The sequence below is a fragment of the Mastacembelus armatus genome, chromosome 1 (assembly GCF_900324485.2).
Source record: "Mastacembelus armatus chromosome 1, fMasArm1.2, whole genome shotgun sequence".
NCBI classification, from domain to species: Eukaryota; Metazoa; Chordata; class Actinopteri; order Synbranchiformes; family Mastacembelidae; genus Mastacembelus; species Mastacembelus armatus.
This window is the reverse complement of record NC_046633.1, coordinates 8,884,089-8,906,195: the sequence shown is the minus strand read 5'-3', so window position 1 is coordinate 8,906,195 and position 22,107 is coordinate 8,884,089. Positions and strand designations below refer to the sequence as shown.

The 22,107-nt window shown below is 38.7% G+C and overlaps 3 protein-coding genes across 5 annotated transcripts; 1 reads left to right on the top strand and 2 right to left on the bottom strand.

Moving 5' to 3' along the window:
* Nucleotides 1-210: 210 nt before the first annotated feature.
* On the top strand, nucleotides 211-9,771 carry LOC113127769 (pre-mRNA-splicing factor ATP-dependent RNA helicase DHX15). Its single transcript, XM_026302539.2, has 14 exons — nucleotides 211-388; nucleotides 2,160-2,502; nucleotides 2,694-2,887; nucleotides 2,997-3,156; nucleotides 4,284-4,502; nucleotides 4,603-4,770; nucleotides 4,905-4,991; nucleotides 5,228-5,377; nucleotides 5,542-5,650; nucleotides 5,748-5,939; nucleotides 6,944-7,066; nucleotides 7,881-8,071; nucleotides 9,070-9,239; nucleotides 9,325-9,771. Exons 1-14 carry the CDS (start codon nucleotides 324-326, stop codon nucleotides 9,440-9,442), a joined length of 2,289 nt encoding a protein of 762 aa, XP_026158324.1. The 5' UTR covers nucleotides 211-323; the 3' UTR covers nucleotides 9,443-9,771.
* Nucleotides 8,821-13,857, bottom strand: LOC113127771 (solute carrier family 22 member 7-like). Its single transcript, XM_026302543.2, has 9 exons — nucleotides 13,388-13,857; nucleotides 13,179-13,282; nucleotides 12,921-13,075; nucleotides 12,611-12,779; nucleotides 11,993-12,116; nucleotides 11,764-11,873; nucleotides 11,393-11,607; nucleotides 11,102-11,210; nucleotides 8,821-10,972 (listed from the first exon to the last, which is right to left on the bottom strand). Exons 1-9 carry the CDS (start codon nucleotides 13,766-13,768, stop codon nucleotides 10,762-10,764), a joined length of 1,578 nt encoding a protein of 525 aa, XP_026158328.1. The 5' UTR covers nucleotides 13,769-13,857; the 3' UTR covers nucleotides 8,821-10,761.
* A 2,518-nt stretch (nucleotides 13,858-16,375) lies between these two features.
* On the bottom strand, nucleotides 16,376-21,798 carry LOC113128330 (solute carrier family 22 member 7-like). Of its 3 annotated transcripts, XM_026303579.1 has the most exons (10): nucleotides 21,307-21,796; nucleotides 21,118-21,221; nucleotides 20,439-20,593; nucleotides 20,124-20,292; nucleotides 19,837-19,960; nucleotides 19,652-19,761; nucleotides 18,908-19,122; nucleotides 17,910-18,018; nucleotides 17,539-17,745; nucleotides 16,376-17,437 (listed from the first exon to the last, which is right to left on the bottom strand). In XM_026303579.1, the coding sequence occupies exons 1-10, from the start codon at nucleotides 21,685-21,687 to the stop codon at nucleotides 17,395-17,397; spliced, it is 1,617 nt and encodes a 538-aa protein (XP_026159364.1). In that variant the 5' UTR covers nucleotides 21,688-21,796; the 3' UTR covers nucleotides 16,376-17,394. The 3 variants fall into 3 exon arrangements, with proteins under 3 accessions (XP_026159364.1, XP_026159365.1, XP_026159366.1); XM_026303580.1 differs by lacking the exon at nucleotides 17,910-18,018 and having other exon boundaries at nucleotides 18,908-18,982; XM_026303581.1 differs by lacking the exons at nucleotides 16,376-17,437; nucleotides 17,910-18,018 and having other exon boundaries at nucleotides 17,555-17,745; nucleotides 21,307-21,798.
* Between the last annotated feature and the right edge of the window lie 309 nt (nucleotides 21,799-22,107).

Sequence of the window (22,107 nt, the reverse complement as noted above, 5' to 3'; positions counted from 1 at the left end):
TCTTAAAATGACTGTTGTGGAACAAACTTGTAAAGTTAACAATACAACACTGCCAAAATGTTTTCAACAAAATTAAAGTAGTAATTTATGCCGATACTGGTGATAAAGTATCTTTGCTCGGTTGTTGTTGTCGTTGTTGTTGTTGTTGTTGTTGTTGTAGTTGTAGTAAACCCTCCAGATCAACAGGTGGCGCTATTGGAATCTGTTAAAAGAAAGACAACACCACCAGCCCAGGAATCAGGAAACCAACTTAGTTGCACATTTCCCGGCAGAATTCTGTTTGTGTTGAGTAGATTTAAGAAAAAACTACAATTTCCCGAGACATGTCCAAAAGGCATCGTCTGGATTTGGGTGATGACTACACCTCCAGTAAGAAGAGGTCTGATGGGTAAGTTAATGTGTCCGCTTTAGACGCGGTGCTGTTAGCTGTTGCTAATCTGGCTAACAACCTCCATGCATGAGACATTCGCGGTAACCGTAGCCCTTAGCTAATGTCGTAGCACGGGTCTTAGCCACCGCTTGTTAGCATCTTGCTGTTGTGCCGAGACAGGGTGTTCACTGTGGTTTTGTCAAAATTCATAAAATTGAGTTCGCGTTGCGGCTTCAACGTGAGCTAACAGACGACGCATCAGCGTTACCTTGGCCGTTCAGGCACGTGTGTGGCTAACGGGAACCTAGCCATATGCTAACAACCTAGCTAGTACTAACTAAAGCGGTCAATTAAAAGTCTATTAGCCTCTTGTATGGCTGTAACTAACGATTGTTTCCATTATCGACTCATCAGTCTGTTAATCTAACGAGAGGCTCACTGTTTTCCAGGATTATCAGGTGCCCATTGACCACTGAAACATCCTCTGAGGCATTTAAAATCAAGTTGTGATGCACTTTGGATGTAGGATATCTGTAAAAGACATGTAGTTGAACTGTGTAATTCAGACTAAACGCCTCATGTTAGATTCAGCTTTTGAATATTTCTTTTGCCCTAAACGAGGGCTATGGGTTTAGTTTTTCTATCACATACATTAGATTTGATGAACCTGTTTGACCCTTTTATTAGCACCTGACTATTGTTTTTTTTTAACAAACCTGACAAAATATGAATCTATCCTTTAATCAGTTAGTCTGGTCTATAAAATATTAGAAAATGGCAACAACAAAAAAATCCTGTCCCATTTTTCTGGAGTTCAATGTAATGTCTTGTTTTATTAGATTAACTGTAAAATCCAAACATATGATATAAAACAGAAACTTCTCACTTTAAGAAGCTTGAGAAAAGTTTTGAAAATGTTTACCACAAAAAATATAATGTTAAGTTCTGTTTGAAACTGTAGAGAGTTTTGTAACAGTCACTTTTCAGTTTATAGTGCTGCTCAGTTTTATTGCATTCTGCTCAGAGATGTTTTTAATGTAATGTCCACCTCTAATTACTAATTGTTGGAGACTGCCAAGAACAGGCTCAGGAGGTAGAGTGATTTGTCCAGAAATCAGTGTTAGCAGTTAGATCCTGTCTGCAAGTGGCCTTGGACACTGAACCTGAAATTGCTCCTGATACTCAGGCTAGTACCTTGCAAGGTAGCATGTGTTTGCGTATTTGAATGAGTGTATTTGATGTGAGGTGTGTAATGCTGTGGATACAAGTGCTTGAATTCACAAATTTACATATAGTTTACATATATATTACCTGACATTTATTTTACATGGTATCTACTGGTATTATAGTCTTGAAAAGCATTACATCTATTGTAGGTCCGTGAAGATTCTCAGTTGTCCAAGTGAAGTTATGTAGAGGTTGAGTCATGGCAACTGGATTTCTCGTTTTTAGGTCAAAATGTTTCATCTAACAGCAGCTCAGGCTGATGAAGCTGCTTGGATGAGTAGTGAAACGTTTTGACCTGAAAACTAAAAGTCCAGTTGCCATGACTCAGCTTCTAGATACTTTTTGAGAAAACTACTGTAGCTGTATTATAAACACTTTAAGGGTTAATTCAGTGAACCATTGATTAAGAGGTGCCTGAAAACGAACTTGAATGCTTCACTTAAGTGCCTAACCAACTCTACAGTTTTGTAGAGTCTTATATTGTGAACCCTTGGAAGTTGTCCACATCTGCTCTCCATTTGATGTGAATGTGACATAATTTATCCTGTCCTGATGTTGACAGGAGAGACCGGGACCGGGACAGAGACCGTGAAGACCGCTCCAGGGACCGGGATCGAGATAGGGATCGGGACAGGGATAGAGACCGGGACAGAGACCCAAAGCCTTCTAGTGCGCCATCTAACACCATGGTAGCTGTGCCGAGCTTACCACCCATCAAGCAGATGGCTGTGCAACAACAGGTCAATCCCTTCACCAACCTACCGCATACGCCGCGTTATTATGAGATCTTGAAGAAGAGGCTACAGCTTCCAGTGTGGGAGTACAAGGAAAACTTCACTGATATCATCACACGTCATCAAAGCTTTGTACTCGTCGGAGAGACTGGCTCTGGAAAGACAACACAGGTCTGAAATGCAGTATATTAGCACATCTCAAATGTGCTGGATTCAAAGAGCTTGTGTAACATTTGCTGCAATCTTTTGAATATCACAATAACCAGTATGATGTGTAGCAGTATGCTGAAAATATGTGAATTGATCCTGTTCTCTTTAATTATTTTATCTGAATTCCATGTAACTTTTGCTTCAATCTCCAGATCCCACAGTGGTGTGTGGACATGGTGAGAGGCTTGCCTGGTCCTAAACGGGCAGTGGCCTGTACTCAGCCCAGGAGAGTGGCTGCCATGAGTGTGGCTCAGAGGGTGGCAGATGAAATGGATGTCATGCTTGGACAGGAAGTCGGTTACTCCATTCGATTTGAGGACTGCAGCTCTGCCAAGACTATACTCAAGTAAGTGATTGAGATCTGCTAATGCATAAGTGCTGTTTACAAGGAGCAGTCTTACTTGTTTTACTCCAGGATATCTAAATCTAACAAGCCGTGTCCATAATTTCTTAAGGTACATGACAGACGGTATGTTACTAAGAGAGGCTATGAATGATCCACTACTGGAGAGATACGGTGTGATCATTCTGGACGAGGCCCATGAGCGAACACTGGCGACAGACATTCTGATGGGAGTTCTCAAAGAGGTGGTGCGTCAAAGACCAGATCTGAAGGTATGTTGTTTTTTTTTTTTGTTTCTTTTTTTTAACTAAAGCCATTTGTTATTTGTGTGCCTTTTTCTTTGTGAATGTTTTTACAATGGACAACTTTACTAAACATTTTGATTAATAATAACGTAAATCCACCATCTGACCCATTTCTGATTAGTGGAGCAATTCATGTTGATAAATTTATTATCACAAGGGCAGCATTAACTTAATTATTCACTTAAATGACAGAGTTTTGCTTCTAATAACATTGAACATCCATACTCCATGGCATGGTACTAATATTTGTATATTTTTGTCAAATATGTCTGTTTTGCAGTGCATGCTACTTTGCTTCTTGTTAGACTTTGAATACCTGTAATATCTGACTTGCTCTAACTCTTTTCTTGCCACATGACTGGTTCAGCACAGCACTATTTTCATTATCATTGGCTGTTTGTGCTTTTTGTCAAAACAATGACAGAATGAGGTGTTAGAGCAAAGTTATATCACAAGTGAGTGGTAACCATAACCACATGCTAAACCTGTACCTTATTGGCTGAAAAACCTGTCCATATTGGATAAAAAATGGAAAACTCTGAGATTGAATTTAATCTTACCGTGATGCAACGTAAGATTTGATGTATGGCACAGCCCTAATTTAAACTAAAAAAGGCAAATCTACAAATGGAGAGTTGCTGATGCTTGAATGACCATGTGGGAGGTTTAACATGTGTTGACCCGAACATTACCAGACTAGCAAAGTATTTTCCCTCAGTTCCAGGCACAAAATGGGCTCCATTTCTCTGATGTGACAATTGACTAAGACACTGATAAAATTTGCTTAAGTTGTGTAAATCAGTCAAGGTTATTTTAAAGTTAAAGTATGGGTCTGAGGTATCGGAGTCTACCCAATTTACACCTGGAACATTATCAGTCAGTCAGTCAGGTTTCAACAGCTTGATAATAGATCTTGATACTGTATAGAAATGAATCGTATAAGTCTATCCTAGTACATCATGCATTTGAAAATGGTCTGCAGACATATGTGATTTTGTAGTTTGATTGCTTTGTCTTTTTTTTTTTTTTTTTTTTTTTAATTTAATATAATTCTGAGTAGAGAAAAATATGAGCAACATTTTCTTCATGTGCAGGTGATTGTCATGAGTGCTACGCTAGATGCTGGAAAGTTCCAGGTGTACTTTGACAGCTGTCCTTTGCTGACTATCCCTGGGCGTACACACCCCGTGGAGATCTTCTACACCCCTGAGCCAGAGCGGGACTACCTTGAGGCAGCGATCCGCACTGTCATCCAGATTCATATGTGTGAGGAAGACGAAGGTGACTGCCTCCTCTTCCTCACTGGTCAAGAGGTAAGCCTTACGGTGCTTGCATCACTGGCCAAGTGGAAAGCCTCATTATCATCATGTCAGTGTTTCAACAACAGCAAAATTAAATCTGACTTTCTTTTAGGAAATTGATGAGGCCTGCAAACGGATTAAGCGTGAGGTAGATGACCTTGGACCTGAAGTTGGAGATATCAAAATCATTCCACTGTATTCCACGTTGCCCCCACAGCAGCAGCAAAGGATCTTTGAGCCTCCTCCTCCAAGGAAGCCCAATGGTGCAATAGGAAGAAAGGTGCATTTTTGAAGTATAGGAAAATGATGTTCATACATTATGACAGTTGTTCAATGGTTTTATATTATTTGTCGTTTTTCATCTGCGTATTCTATTTTGGTAACAGATGTCTGACAGCCTTTGCTTATTCTTAGGTTGTGGTGTCAACAAACATTGCTGAGACCTCTCTGACAATTGATGGTGTGGTGTTTGTCATTGATCCTGGATTTGCCAAACAAAAGGTGAGCTCACTTATTTTAATTTTATTCTTTGTGCTTTGCTCTGCTAATTATTAATCATACATATTTGTTTATATCAAATCTTAAATGTTGTGTTGATCACGCTGTATGACGTGTTAGTATATATAAATGTTGGTATGTGTTCTTTGTTAGTGGTCCCTTTTCTTTTCATTACAACAAAAAAATGCACATCTCAAGTGAGCTGTTTTCCTTAAATATGCTTTGTAATGTGTGTCCAGGTGTACAATCCTCGTATCAGAGTGGAGTCTTTGCTCGTCACAGCCATCAGTAAAGCTTCTGCCCAGCAAAGGGCTGGACGAGCCGGCAGAACACGTCCAGGAAAGTGTTTCCGCCTCTACACAGAGAAAGCCTACAAAACAGAGATGCAGGCAAGTGACCACAGTTACATAAATCTTTTGTCTGCTTCACTGAGATTTGGCAGGCAGGACATGGCCTCTTGAAACACTAAAAAATGTTCTTGTTTGAATTTTCATTGGTTCCTTGTGATCTATATTATTTGGCACATTTAACATTTTAAGTCATTCTTCTCCAGGATAACACATACCCTGAGATACTACGATCCAACTTGGGATCTGTTGTGCTGCAGCTAAAAAAGCTTGGTATTGATGACCTGGTGCACTTTGACTTCATGGATCCACCAGGTAAATAGGTCTGCTTTAAAGAAGACATCCAGAGGTCTCTATTTAGCCAACACACTCTAAACTCTTCTATCTGTCCTCTCCCTCTCTCCTGCCACAGCTCCAGAAACTCTGATGAGGGCTCTTGAACTTTTGAATTACCTCGCAGCACTCAATGATGATGGTGACCTGACGGAGCTGGGCTCCATGATGGCAGAATTTCCTTTGGACCCCCAGCTAGCTAAGATGGTTATTGCCAGCTGTGAATTTAACTGCTCTAACGAGATCCTTTCCATTACTGCCATGCTGTCAGGTAATGCCCAGGACTGGGCTGACCTCTTCCTTGCCTTCTGTAGGCCAAGTCTCTTGGGGTTAAAAACACTACTACTCACATATTAGGAAAAATGTATCCCACCTAAAATGTAATTTATTCACAGACTTTTAAGTGTTTTTCTGAGAGTATAGACCTGTGTGAGCCTCAACTGGAGTTTAAACAAATCTAAAAAGTTGCAAAAACCTTCAACATACTTTGTATTATTTACCAAATATTTTGGTCAGTCTTGCCTGACAAAAATTCTGTTTTATCGTATTATCTGACTGATTCTGTAGGAAATAATGAATTTCGTGCATTGAAGGAAGATTGTGCTACATTAGTTTTGAGGAACAAATTTAGTTTTGTACCAAGTAGTATGGGAAATATTGCACAGGAAATGTGTAACATTCTTAAAACCACTTTAATTCACAAGTTTAGTTTTGGTTTGAATGCCTTTAGTTTTGGTAATGTAGGTAATTTATGGCAATAGCAAATTCATATATATTCATTGAATTAGTGAGATTTATCTTTTATCACCAAAGCAAATGGATAGGGCAGGCACCACATAGATCCTTTCATATTTGTCACATTTATCACTGAAATAATATGTTATGAAAGAGGACTATTATGTATAGTTATGTCTCCTGGAAGGATTTCAATTATGTGCTCTCTTAAAGGCCTCACCATTATGTGTCAGTACCAAAACGTTACATTTCTGAACCTTGAAAAGATAAACATTGCTGGTGTGCCTAACACTCTGTAGTTGTGTGAAAACTCTTGTTTTACAGATGTGGTTAAATGACCCCTCTCTACGAACTAATAGCCAATACAGTTGGGAATGACCATGAGAACAGACTGCAGCCCCTTTGATAGAGCTTGTGGTCCTGCCCTGTCCCAGCGCAGTGTCGAGTGCCCTAGCATCATAGGCTTTGCTCCATTTTTCTGTGAATGTTTGACTCATCCCTATGGGCGGCTTTGTTGGGGCCCATACCAACCTTGTTTAGTCCCACAGTGTTTTGTCCGGCCCACGGAGGCTAAGAAGGCAGCAGACGAGTCCAAGATGAGGTTTGCTCACATCGATGGAGACCACTTGACGCTGCTCAACGTCTATCATGCCTTCAAACAAAGTGAGTACCAAGTTCTGCACCATATAACTTTTTTTTTTTTTTTTGGTTTTTTTTTTTTTTTGGTATTATCTGAAATGCTTCCACTGAGAATTTTAAAGCTGGTTTAATTAACTTTGTGGTACTTTTCTTTTAAAGAACAAGGTGAAGCAAACGGATACCTATTTATACTCCCAGCAGATATGGAGAACATACGCATTCATTCCAGTGTTTTCTCTGATTTGGTCTCCATCAGTTTTATGAACATGTGTGTTAAACTTCATAGTCTGTCTATCAGTTTATAGCAGATAGCATACAAAGGGCAAATATAGGCATAAAACCTAAAAAGGTTAAGAGGTGACATGGGTCTCATGCTTGTGTCTTGGAGTCAGTGTGGATCGACATCAGATATAATAATCTGCACAAACCCTTCTCTGCTTCTGTCATATTTGTTTCCTCAACTGCTTACCGTGTCACAGCTATGTCACTAGCCCTAACTAATTTAAGTGTTTGTTGCTGACTAACAATTTTATTGCTTAGTTGTTTCAGTCCTGCACTCAACAGATTCGGCCGAAACCTTGATTAGAATGAAAGCGAAGGCCAGAAAACCAAAATATTGTTACAGAATACATTGCTTCATAGAGAATTGGTTGTTCTGTCTTTACAAGCGACCCCTTCTACATTATACATAATATGAAAAAAATGCTTTGTTATTGCTTGGAATTTGATGTAAAAATATCAGCATAGGCTTTTAACAGTGTAAAGTGTGTTTTAAGTTTTAATAGTGTAAAAACTGACATTTAACTAAATGTCCAAATTCTTGTTGCACTTCTTTCAGACCATGAATCTAACCAGTGGTGCTATGACAACTTTGTCAACTACCGCTCCTTGATGTCTGCGGATAACGTGCGGCAGCAGCTGTCCAGGATTATGGACCGTTTCAACCTGCCCCGTCGAAGCACAGAGTTCACCAGCAGAGATTACTACATCAACATCCGGCGGGCGCTCTGTACCGGCTTCTTCATGCAGGTGAACACACACAGGCACTACCTAACATATTAGTAATTCTGAAAACTTTAGTCCATCTGTTCCGCATCTAAAAATACGATACAGACATTTAAAATGACACATTATGATGCAGCTGTAAGAATATTGTAACATCTTTATTAATGAAGACAATTTTAATTTAAATGTACAGTTATGTCATGTTCCTGTTGCTTTAACTTGTGGTCTGAGATGAGGGCTGCACTCAATCACAAGAAATTGCATTCTTTATAACAGACAAGATGTCGGCACTGTCTGTTGTTTGCCATAGCTGCCATAGTAGCACAAATGGTTCCCCTCGGGGTCATTAGCATTGCATCCAATTATGTCGTCACATAATGCAGTGCTGTGTTTATGTTGATCCCCAATTCTGATGGCTTCTTCTCGTGGACATGGTGAAAATGAGATTTTTATCCTAAAAAGCTCAAACCGGATTATTGAAAGTGGGGGAATTCTTTGCTATGCATGAGCAGCTCAGAAGTAAACAGCGTCTTCTCTCACCTCAAAACGACAGGAGAGCAGCCATAAATGTTGACAGTGAGTTCTCTTATTGTTAGTCTGTTTCAGTGAGTGGAAGTAGTCACTGTGCTCTTGTTAATCACATTTCAGACAAGAACTTAACCTGATTACTCCCTAGAGCAGAAGCTAATGGGTAGTATGGGAGCACTACTTTCCAGTGCATGTGCAAGTTTTAAGCAGATCGATTGCAGCCTTGGTCCATTGTAACTTAAGTGATTTTTTTTTTTTTTTTTTTTTTTTTTTTTTTTTTAAATCTGCGTTTTCATTAGCTTAGTTTTCCTTCATTTTAAACGGCTCAGGAGAATTGAAAATCACACAGCTACACTACGAGGGAAAGTTAAGGAGCGCTCACCTTCATGCACATATCCTCCGACAGCGTGCAAGCAAGCGGGATCTCAAATCCAGCAAAATTGGAAGCCCAGGGTTTACTACTAAATGTAATTACTTTGGCCCAATTTTTGCAGGTGGCTCATTTGGAGCGCACAGGTCATTACCTCACAGTAAAAGACAACCAAGTGGTCCAGCTGCACCCATCTACAGTCTTGGACCACAAGCCAGAGTGGGTGCTCTACAACGAATTTGTCCTCACCACCAAGAATTACATCCGCACTTGCACAGATATCAAGCCAGAATGGTATGTATGCAGAGACTTAAGGTCTTTGTTTGTATAATAAGGTAATGTCTTCACAAATTAATCATTCTTCTTTCTCTGTTTACAGGCTTGTGAAGATTGCACCACAGTACTACGAAATGAGTAACTTCCCACAATGTGAAGCTAAAAGACAGCTGGAGCGAATCATTGCCAAACTAGAGAGCAAAGAGTATTCCCAGTACTAAACAATAGCCAAGGTGCGTCCTGGGCAACAGCTGCGTACTAGAGTTTTAGATTTGTATCATTGTATCTTAATGTTTAATGTTTTGGCATTTTGATTTTTATATTATGTTTGCTTCTTGTTTTTTCCTCCCCCCCTCCCATTGCTGTTAATTCTGTAACTGTGTAATGCCCAATGAAATATGAGCAGCAAATATTAGACCTGACTATAAAGATTTTCAAAGAGTCAGAAACATGTCGTTTAGATGTGATTCAATTTCCTAGAGGGGAATTGAGTCATTAAAAAAAGATTTGTGCTTGCTTTGTTTCTTTAATAAAGGAGCTTGACTTAAAATCTGTCTGCATGTTCATTAATAAGCATTATGTGGAGCCCTATTAGAATTTAGTTTTTGTTTTTATTGATATAATAACGCATATTTCTCATGAACTACATTGTTAAAATTACTTTGAGATGAAAAACTTAATACATGATATATTGTTTTTTTTCTTCTTAAATTACCAAAGGCAAGCTTGTTACAGTTCAACTCACCCTTTTAGTATAACCTAACATGGTCTTCATTGGTTTTTCTTCAGGAAACAAAATCCAGTCTGAGGCACGTTTCTTGAAAAGTATTTAATTACAAGTTCTCATGTATAATCTCATGAGACCATGTATAATTAACCAATGAAACTTTGATTTAATCCTCTGAATTTAGCCCCTCCCACTTAACATTTTTGAGCAATATAGCAGTTGTGCTTGGAAATTTATATACCCCTGGCATAATTTGAGATATACTGACCATTTTTAAATATTTATATGATCATATAGAAAACTTCTTTGCAAGGAAAGTGGTCAAACAGTATCTAGTACTTGGACTCTTCATGATTTTAAACTTTCTGTGTTCAGTTGAATTTTCCAAAAAACATATCTATCTGGTTAACATATCTCAAGGTTTTCTAAGAGTATGTAAATGTATGAGCACAACTGTAAACCATTGCTTTATATGATGTACTATCATACTAATATAATTTTTTTAAACTATATTCATGTACTGTACTTGACAGTCATATCTTCTTTGAAGACTTCTATCACTGCACCTGATTTTTTTTTTTAATATATTAGGAAACATTTCTTTATAAATTACTCTTACCACCCTTTCCAAATCTATCCACACTGAGTTTTTGATTTACTGCATAGTTTAGGAAAATAATATTCAAAAGAAACAATCAAAGTGAAAATGAAATTGGAACTGTCACCTTGAAGTAGTACTGATTATTGAAAAGCCCAAAATCTTCCAACCAATCAATCTTTATATTCCGCTTCAAGAATATTCCGCACATAAAGTCACGACTGCTGTTCGATATCCTCAATGGTCTCTGGCAGGCACCGGTTGTGTGTCTCTGACAGTGTTCTTGCCACTATTCCCCCGAGCACAGCCACAGAGCACAGGACAACTTGGGGCAGTTCCTTCCAGAGATCATCTAGTAAGAGGATCAAAGGAGCCATAGCTACACCAAGTCGAGCAATGAAGGAATTGTAGCCCATGCCATTCTGTCTATAAAACATACAAAGATGTTGCTCTTCACGATGTTATTTTGTGAATGTCATGCATATATATAGTCTTCAGTTTGTTCAAATGTCCAAATATATGAGAGGTTTTGTTCAGAAAAAGAAGTGTGATTACCTTACTACAGTGGGATAGAGCTCAGAGCTGTAGAGCACAATAGTTGCAAATGATGCTGAAGAAAACCCCTTTCCAATGACTGCCACCACAGTTCTGACAATAGACCTATCTGAGAGAAGAATGTCATTGGTGGTTTACCTTGTTGTTCCAGTTGATTTTAATAATGAAAATATTAGCATTCCTTCTATATTCATATGTTTAATTGCTGTCTGTGTCTATGTTACTGACTTGTTTTTAAAATCGTAAGATTACTTAAGGTTTGGATGTAATTCTGTGGAAATAATTATCTACCTTTAGGAACCACAATGTTGATTCCAAGACAGACTCCAGCCAACAGCAAAGATCCCACCTGAGTGTATCTCCTGCCTATTTTATCCAGTAAGTAGTAAATTGACAGTTTGGCTGGAAGCTCGATTAATGCGTAGGTAAACTGGGTGAGGTAGATGTTCAGCCCAAAGCCAGTGATGTTGAAACTAATGCCATAAAATGTAGTTGCCACGCAAAACCTAGGGGCAGAGAATATTGAAACTCATTCAGTCAATACTGTGCTGATATTCAGCCACAACTTTTTATATTTTAAAATGTCAAACTAACACTCTGACCCAGACATAATATTTTACATACAAAAAAAATTGTGCAAAATGACAAATGGGGTTACAGACCACACTGTACCAGTAGACAGGGCCAGTCTCCTCATCTTGGGTGTTCGTATCAGATCAAGGTAGGTATAGATCCGGTCTCTTTTCTCTGTCGTAACAATAGTGGATAGTGTCTGAAAGAGTGCAAAGCAGCATTATTCTTTAAACCACATGATGAAAAAGGAATGACATAGCCTAATAAGTCTATTTTGTAGTTCTCTTGACTTAATTGTATGAACAATTGTATGCTAACCTCTGTTTTAAGAGTGTGAATGAACCCTGTTGTTCGATTCATCTTGGCACATTTTTTCAAATACATCTGGGCTCGTTCCATCTTTCCATTGGCAATCAGCCACCTAGCCGACTCGGGTATCCACCTGGATGTTGTGGACAAGAGATCCTTATTTATTTATTTGTACTTATGAGTATGTCTCTGTCAATTCTCCAGGCGGGTCATTGAGTTACATACTTCATGTTCATGTTTTTTGATATTTTTCCTTTGGACTTTCACCTGGACTCTGCTTATTTTTTTTGGATGTCATACCCCTTTGTTGTATTGGACTTTACACCGCATCTTCTAGTTAGTCTTTGCATTGTGTTGCTTTCATCTATTTGGCTCACCTTGCATGTTTCTTTAAACTCACCTCACCTAACTGCTCTGCTTTCCCTCTCTATACCTAGTCCAAAAGAATATCATGCGTTTGAGGGGAGTGATAAATAACCTTCCATTTTCTTTTGTTTAGATTTAAACCCATTTTTTTAGGTACATTTAATTGATTTATTAATTAATACATTTGTTGACCAGTTGCAATGTCTTAATTTTAACTGGTTTTGTCTTTTTGGACAAAAGATCTCAGCTTTCGAGATGTACCTCCAGGTTATTATTGCCAGTATCAGAGGTGATGTGACGCTTACAATCAGCCACCGCCAGTCAGTCACAAAGTAAGCAATAGCCGCAAATGTTGCGCTCCCAAATGTCCATGACAAGCTGTCAACCAGTCCCACCAGTTTCCTGTGCTTAATGTCCACCCACTCCACACCTGCAACAAGCAAACACCTTATCACTTACACTGCAAGGATCAGATGTCAGAAAAAAAACACCACTTGAAATATTTGTTTTTGCTTTCTATAAATTAGTAGTCTAGGCTTCTGAGGTTCTAGGTTTAACAAAATTTAATTACTGAGGACTGATGAGATAATAACAATTCCAGTGATGCAAAACCCAGTGAAGAACCGTAGCACTGCGAACATCATATAGGACGAAGAAAAGGCACTTGCATCAGCAAACAGCATTCCAGACAAATAGGACACCAGCAGCATTATCCTTCGGCCATACCTGTGGAAAGTCAAGAGATCTCGAAATGTTATGTTTTTGATTGTGTGATAACAATATGAAATCAGATTTGTGAGCTGAATGGTTAAAAGTGAAGCTGTGATACCTGTTGCTCAGACTTCCAAAGGACATGGCTCCAAACATCACACCCACAAAGAAGATGGTAGTGGTTGCTTTGTTTTTACCTCTTCTATCACACACCAGGTCCCACTTGTACAAGCGAGTAATGAAAAAGACATGTTCACATTGTTGTTCAGTGTGTTACAGATGGTGAAATAGTACACTGCTTTACAAATGAAAAGAAGTCGTAGTCACCTGAGAAGTCAAAGTTGACTTAAAGATGCTGTTATCGTACACCCATCCATTCTGGCATGGCACAGTGGTTAGGTCAGTTGTGTTGGAGGAGTTGAACAGCAGATGATATTGTGGCTCTGCAAACATCTGGCACGAGCTTGGAGTTCCATCCCCCTGCACTGGAATACTAACAACAAGCCTCTCTGCCAGGGATAAATTCCTAAAAATCCCTCCGTCATCCAGAGAGCTGATGTCACAGTGGTGAGAGGGAACAGCTGCTATGAAGTTGTTCAGCATGAAGTGGCAGGGTAGTGTGAAGCGACCTATAAAGCTGATTATAAGAATCATTATCTGAAATCTTCCGAATCCATTAATATCATCAAGAACGTTCTCAAACCTCATAGTGGCTTTCCACTGTGTGTAAAATGTGTTGCTCTGAGTCTAAAAACCGGTCAGAAGAAGTGAACTGCACACTTGACTCTAAGACCCAACCAGGCAATCTTGAAGTGAGTGAATATTTTACATCACTGTCTGTCATATTAATAATTGGCTAGAGAGGATCCATCCTGCCATGACTTTAGTAAGCAAACAGCCTGGTCGTCATGTTCGAGGCATTGCAAAATCCAGCTTCGAAAAAGGAAATGTCACTTAAAACCCTGCACAGGCAGGAAGAGGAGGAAAAGACATGGCTCTGGGTATTTTTCTACAGTACTACAGTAGATAAGGTAAGCATACAGTGGGTACGGAAAGTATTCAGACCCCTTTAAATTTTTCACTCTTTGTGTCATTGCAGCCATTTGCCAAAATCAAAAAAGTTCATTTTATTTCTCATTAATGTACACTCAGCACCCCATCTTGACAGAAAAAAACAGAAATGTAGAAATTTTTGCAAATTTATTAAAAAAGAAAAACTGAAATATCACATGGTCATAAGTATTCAGACCCTGTGCTCAGTATTGAGTAGAAGCACCCTTTTGAGCTAGTACAGCCATGAGTCTTCTTGGGAATGATGCAACAAGTTTTTCACACCTGGATTTGGGGATCCTCTGCCATTCTTCCTTGCAGATCCTCTCCAGTTCTGTCAGGTTGGATGGTGAACGTTGGTGGACAGCCATTTTCAGGTCTCTCCAGAGATGCTCAATTGGGTTTATGTCAGGGCTCTGGCTGGGCCAGTCAAGAACGGTCACAGAGTTGTTCCGAAGCCACTCCTTTGTTATTTTAGCTGTGTGCTTAGGGTCATTGTCCTGTTGAAAGGTGAACCTTCAGCCCAGTCTGAGGTCCTGAGCAGTCTGGAAGAGGTTTTCTTCCAGGATATCTCTGTACTTGGCCACATTCATCTTTCCTTCAATTGCAACCAGTAGTCGTGTCCCTGCAGCTGAAAAACACCCCCACAACATGATGCTCCCACCACCATGTTTCACTGTAGGGATTGTATTGGGCAGGTGATGAGCAGTGCCTGGTTTTCTCCACACATACCGCTTAGAATTAACGCCAAAAAGTTCAATCTTGGTCTCATCAGACCAGAGAATCTTATTTCTCATAGTCTGGGAGTCCTTCATGTGTTTTTTGGCAAACTCTATGCAGGCTTTCATGTGTCTTGCACTGAGGAGAGGCTTCCGTCGGGCCACTCTGCCATAAAGCCCCGACTGGTGGAGGGCTGCAGTGATAGTTGACTTTGTGGAACTTTCTCCCATCTCCCTACTGCATCTCTGGAGCTCAGCCACAGTGATCTTTGGGTTCTTCTTTACCTCTCTCACCAAGGCTCTTCTCCCACGATTGCTCAGTTTGGCTGGACGGCCAGGTCTAGGAAGAGTTCTGGTCGTCCCAAACGTTTTCCATTTGAGGATTATGGAGGCCACTGTGCTCTTAGGAACCTTGAGTGCTGCAGAAATACTTTTGTAACCTTGGCCAGATCTGTGCCTTGCCACAATTCTGTCTCTGAGCTCCTTGGGCAGTTCCTTCGACCTCATGATTCTCATTTGCTCTGACATGCATTGTGAGCTGTAAGGTCTTATATAGACAGGTGTGTGCCTTTCCTAATCAAGTCCAATCAGTTTAATTAAACACAGCTGGACTCCAATGAAGGAGCAGAACCATCTCAAGGAGGATCAGAAGAAATGGACAGTATGTGAGTTAAATATGAGTGTCACTGCAAAGGGTCTGAATACTTATGACCATGTGATATTTCAGTTTTTCTTTTTTAATAAATTTGCAAAAATTTCTACATTTCTGGTTTTTTCTGTCAAGATGTGGTGCTGAGTGTACATTGAAGAGTGAAAAATTTAAAGGGGTCTGAATACTTTCCGTACCCACTGTACATTTCTCTGTTAATGTTAGTGTGAAGTATTATTGTGCATATGTTTTGCCTGTTGACGTATAAACGCTGTATACACTGTAAGTCCCACACTTAAGTATGTTAATAATTTATGTTTTTGCCAAAACATTATATTTATATATAATGGCCATGGCTTTCTTCACTTTACTCTTATTGCAAACTTGATCTGACTATAGAGAAACCATAGACACAATCAAATAAGGTTATAGTGACAATTTGGGATTGATAAGGAGAAGACAACTCACCTTTGTGGCCAGAGTAGACTTGAACATGGTGCTTTCTTTTACCCATCACAGCACTGTGCTTACTGTAGGTGAGTCATCTTGGAGGAGTTGAGCAGCAGATGATATTGAGGTTTAGCATATTTTCAAATTATTCCATGAAAAAGAAAACAGCAGTGGACCTAAAATTAATGCTTGCAGCACACCAGATAATTGTCAGTAGTTTATTGGATGTTATGATCAGCAGCAACAGATCTTGTTTGGGCAAGTAGAAACAAATTTAGTCAGAAGCTGGACAGTTGCCATTTGAAGCACATTTCAATGGGACAAATAAAGTGTGCTGCTGTGGTGAAGGGTAACATATTGGCCTTGATATTATCCATCTTATTGACACACTCAAAGTATTTATTCACATTTTTCTGAATATTCTTATTACAAAGCTCAAGTACAAAGCATGTTCAAAAACAATTTTATTTGGGGCAAAATACAAAGTCATGAATCATGAATACATGTATGTACAAACACTGTATTGCACTGTTACACTGTGGGCAGACTCAGCATCATTCCAGTATCTTTCCTCTGCCATACAATTGTATTGGACATCCAACGAGGGGTCTGTTAGTCCCTTTCAAATCAGCTTTGCCTTCCTACCAGTATTCAATACAATTGGTTGAACTTAACCTGGCTGTTCTTTGTGTTTTAGGTGGCAGATCTTGGGCCAATGATCACTAATATGTTATTTCCATAGCTTGTTAACAAGGAATTTATAGTTTTTAATCTATTAGTGCATGTAGTAGTCTGTAAGCAGGATATAATCATGAGTAATTGTGAATACATTTAATAAAATTCTTTATTGTAAAAAGTTATGGATTTTGTGTTTAATGCTTGACTGCATCTATATGAATGGTATTGGTTCAAAGTGATAAACCCAAATGATAATTTCCACCTTTCCAGACTGTACATACCCTCAACCGTATGGTGCATTTCATTAACTTAAGGCTGTTTTAATGTCACTGTTTTGGTTCAGACTTGCTGCTGACATCAGCATTGTTTTCAGACACAGTTGGCAGCTGTTTCCACCATGAACTCAAAAACCCAATGTCTACTATAAGCATGGCACCACATAGCAAATAAACAATGTCATTACTAATCAGTAAACTTCGGAGAACTGTAGCTGGTGAATTGGTGGAGACTAAAAATCGCACAGCGAACACCGGACTTTCATTTTACATATGCCCAGAAACACAATTCTAACTGAATGCTCATTTTAAACCATTTTGGTTGGATATGTAAATAGGAAGCTGTCTGCATTAAGTTTATATGTTTGATTAAGATGCATCTCTGCTGCCAAGTGTTCGTGCATGTCTAAGAAACACTTTTTACCAAACATACTGATATTTCCTGAAAGTCACTGCAGCCAATTATTGGAAGTCAGAGTCTTATGGAAGTTTTGGTTGCAATGAAGAGAACATTTAAGACAGAGATTTCTCGTTAGATGTGGAGAATGATAGTCTCCTGAAACAGAAAAGGCACAAAAGATACAAATTTATATTTTATGAAAAGTTCACTGTGAACGTTGGGATGCACTCTAAAAGTTGCAAAATAAGAAGCAATACCTTGTCTGTTCCACATCCTCAATTGTCTCTGGTAGACGGCTGTTTCGTGTCTCAGGAAGAAAATAAGCTGAGAGGGCTGCAGCAAAAGCTACCAGAGAGAAAACAGCACTTGGTAGAGGGATCCACACTTCTTCAAGGAGCATGATCATGGGTGATACCGACACGCCTATACGGGCCATGAAGTTACTGAAACCCAATCCATTTTGTCTGCGTAATCAAAAATATAAAAAATTTTAACTACAGAGAACTCATAACAAGTTTATAACAACTAGGGCTTTTTTCTACAACTCTGTTAAGCACTCACTGATGAATACAAACCTGATTTTCTGATTTAATACTGTCCAAATATAGGTTCTATTTATTTTACTAACCTCATTACTGTGGGGTAGAGCTCTGATGTGTACAGAAAAACAGTAGTAAAAGATGCCTCTGAAAACATCTTGCCCAAAGCTCCTAAAATTGTCTTATACACACCCATTTCTGAAAAGAGAAATGTTTTGGAGGAAATGTAATTTTCACCTGCAAAGTATTTAAGACTGCTCTGTGGAGAATTTGAAAGATAATGTCTCTAGGTGGCATTTTTTTAAAACTTATTTACATGGTACTTAGGTCAGTGGTTCCCATCTACTGGATTGTGGATTATTTGGACCCGGGACGCACAGAAAGAATAAATAGCTCATTTTATCTAGTTTCACTTATTTCTCAGATCCCTTTTTAACAAAAATATTAGAAAACTTTGTTTTTAAGCAACTAGTGAGTCTCTTAGGGATAACGATTTGTTTGAAAAATTTCAGACGGCTTTCCGTGTCCTCCAGAGCACTGAGACGTTAAAAGTTACAAATGATATTTTATTATCTATGGAGAACCAGACTCCCAGGCTACTGCTTCTCTTGGACCTCACAATTGCTGACAACAAAATTCTTTTTCATCATCTATATCATTGTAACACTTCAGGCTTCAGTTTTACAATGGTTTGTCTCCTATTTTACAGATAGGTGTTGTAGTATTTTTATTAATGATAAAAACTCCTCCACTGCCCCTTTTCTCTATGGCATTCCCCAAGGCTCTATTCTTGGTCCAGTCTTGTTATCTATATATTTGCTTCCACTGATTCAACAGTATGGTGAGTTGTAGGCTATTCATTATGCACTTTATGTGGATTATTTGCAACATCTATGTTATAGCCATTTTAACTCTGATACAGGGTGCAAATAAAGCCTGGATGACTTAAGTAATCAATAGTGCAAATGTATATTATTTTTATGTCAAGTTTTGTTTTCACTTTTTGTTGTTATCCATTTTTGCTCCAGTATTAATAGTATCATCACCACAATCTTGCTGTTTCAGAAAGACAAACTGATCATTTTACCTTGAGGGATAAACATGCTGCAGAAAAGACACAGTCCAGTCAGAGCAAGTGTACCAGCCTGATTCAGCCTTCGACCTATTTTATTCAAGGTGAAAAAGATGAACACTTTTGCTGGAATTTCACTTGCGCCGTAGATAAACTGTGTTAGATAAATGTTCACACCAAATCCAGTGACATTCAAGCTGATTCCGTAATAAGTACAGGCTACACCAAACCTATGAACGGAAAAATAATGAGTTACCCATTTGTTCCAGATTATCCTAGTTTAGTTATGGAACACATGTGTTTGTAACAGGACACTTCAGACATTCAAATATCAAACCAGTTCCTTAAATCTGTGTGCAAGATAGCTTGTTTTTGCCATAGTAAAAGTACTAGCTACAAGGTACTTGTAGCCAATACACACAGTATACCCACAAACTTTAAAAGAAATTATCATAATTTGAAGTTTTCTATGGACCTATAGACATGGTATCAACATGCAAATATACTTCAATGTGTAAAATAAAAAACAACAGACTGAGCTGTTACTTTTGTACACCACTTTATGGTGTGGTGTGGTGTGGTGTGGTAAAATGGACCTAACTATTGGTTAAGTGATAATACGCTCTATGCACTAAGTAACAGCTCAAAAGTTTGTTGTTCGTAGGATAAGTGATGGTATATGGTAATCATAAGGTTTAGAAGGTAGACATCTTAGTTGTATGAAGGCAAAAACAAAGCTACATATACAATATACATTACCACACAATGCCAGTAAGCAGAGCCAGTCTCCTCATTTTGGGAGTTTTAACAAGGTCCAGATAAGAATATTTTCTGTTTTCATTTTCAAGAATTATTACTTTGGACAGAACCTGGAAAATAAAAAGGGAACTTTGGTGAGTGAGGGGAATGGTTTAGAAATGAACAAATTATGTGAAATTCTGTACCTCAGGCTTTAGGTCAGCCATGAACTGCTCTCTGCCATTGACCTTTGCACACTTGCTCAAGTAAAAATGAGCAGTGTTGACCCTTCCATTGCTTACCAGCCACCTGGCAGACTCAGGGATCCACCTGTTAAGGATCATTGTTAAATTGTCTTCAATGTATTTGTCTGTAAAAATGCTTTACAGTATATTTGACACACAACTGAACATGACTTACTGGTCTCCGGGCATCATCATACTGTAAAAATCTCTTGTGAAGGCTGAAAGTTTAATTAGTGCTTTTTTCTTACCACCAAGTGATCATTGCCAGAAAGAGTGGAGTTGTTACAACAGCAGTCAGGTACCTCCAACCATTCAGAAAATAGGCCACAGCAGGAAGCAGAGCAGTAGAAACACTCCAGTCCATACTCATTAAAACGCCCACTGCAGTTCGGTGCTTAATGTCCACCCATTCAATGCCTGTGATGACCAATAATAAACCTTATCTCTTTAAACGGACACTTTGGTAGAGCCTAAGAAAACCTTTATTTATTTATTTTTCTTAATATTTTTCTTTCATTTTCTGAGAATTTAATGTTTAAAGTTTTCTTCTTCAAAAGACTCACAAAGGACCATGGTGATTATACTTATTCCAGAAATTCCAAATCCAGTAAAAAACCTCATGGCAGCAAACATGGCAAAATTATAAGAGAAAGCACTTGCAAACCCAAAGAGGGTGGTTGTCACATAGGACAGCAGCAGCACTCTTTTCCTGCCAAACCTGAGAGACAGAAGAATACAGAAGAGATTATCACTGTGGTTTGTCATGTAAAAGCACAAGTAATCATATATAGTTACAGTATATGTAGAAGAACTTTATTTGCATAGATAAATATATCCCTTCTAATGACGTGTATAAAATGAAAAATAGTCAACAGATGTTTAGTGTATAGTTTAGAGTTCATTTTATGGTCGGAGAAAAAATTAGGAATAGGAACAGGCTATGTCAAGAGTTTTATGTTATCTCGGTGTACTGTGTGATAGCTGGCTATACATTCATTTTTTGTCAGGAGACATTTGAGTTTTAACTCAGGATTTTCTAAATAGAAGTGCTAGATCTGTTTCTTTCTTTGGTGGATCTACTTTGGAACAGGCTGGATAAATTAAGCATCTATCTGCATTATTGAATTTTGAGAAGGGTTCAACTGTAATGCAGACAGACTGGTGCAGCTATACTCGTTGCACCAGGGCAAATTTTGGCAATAGTGAGACAAGATATTACGCCACAGCAGAGAGGATGAATACCTGTCACTAAGATAACCAAATACTGCTGCTCCAAGCATGACCCCCATGAAGAAGATGGTGGCCGTGGCTTTGTTCACTCTTTTCTTATCGCAAACTAGATCCCACTATGAAGGGAACACAGAGGCTATAAATGAAGAATGAAACGGATGATCTGGGATTTGATGCTTTGTAAAAAGAAATAAAACCTACCTCTGTGGGTAAAGTAGAGTGAAATGTGGTGTTATCATACACCCATCCATTCTGGCATGGCACAGTGGTTAGGTCAGTTATGTTAGAGGAGTTAAGCAGCAGATGATACTGAGGTTCTGCAAACATCTTGCAGGAGTTTGGAGTCCCATCCTCCTGGACTGGAATACTAACAACAAGCCTGTCTGCCAGAGATAAATTCCTAAAAATCCCTCTATTATCCAGAGAGCTTATGTCACAGTGGTGAGAGGGAACAGCTGCAATGAAATTATTCAGCAAAAAATGAAATGGCAAAGTCACACGAGGGATTACCATCAAGAAGACTGTCCTTAATTGGAATCTCCCAAAGCCATCCAACTCAGACAGCACGTTCTCTAACTTCATTTTCAAAATTAAATGAGGCAACGCTTCAATTTGAAGGGAGGCTCAGAGAATAGTAGAAAATATCACCATGCACACAAGGTCTTAGTTTGAAAATGAGCCACTAGCCTTATGCATAGTACAGTTAAATGATGCTGGTTAATGGTCATGAGAAACTGTGAATGTGTAATAAGATAAAGCAATAGAAATGGTATGACAATGATCAGTGACCTTTTGCCCTGAAACATTACCCTAACTTATAAGAATATGAACTGTAATCACTTTGGTGATATCCTAACTTTTAATAAAAGCTCATCATGAAGCTGTGTGTGTGTGTCGGTGTGCACGTGAGAAAGACAGAGTGAAGTCTCTACAGCTAATAGATGGGCTGCAAATGGTTAGTTGTATTTTTTGTAATATCACAAACATTGTTAAGAATATGGC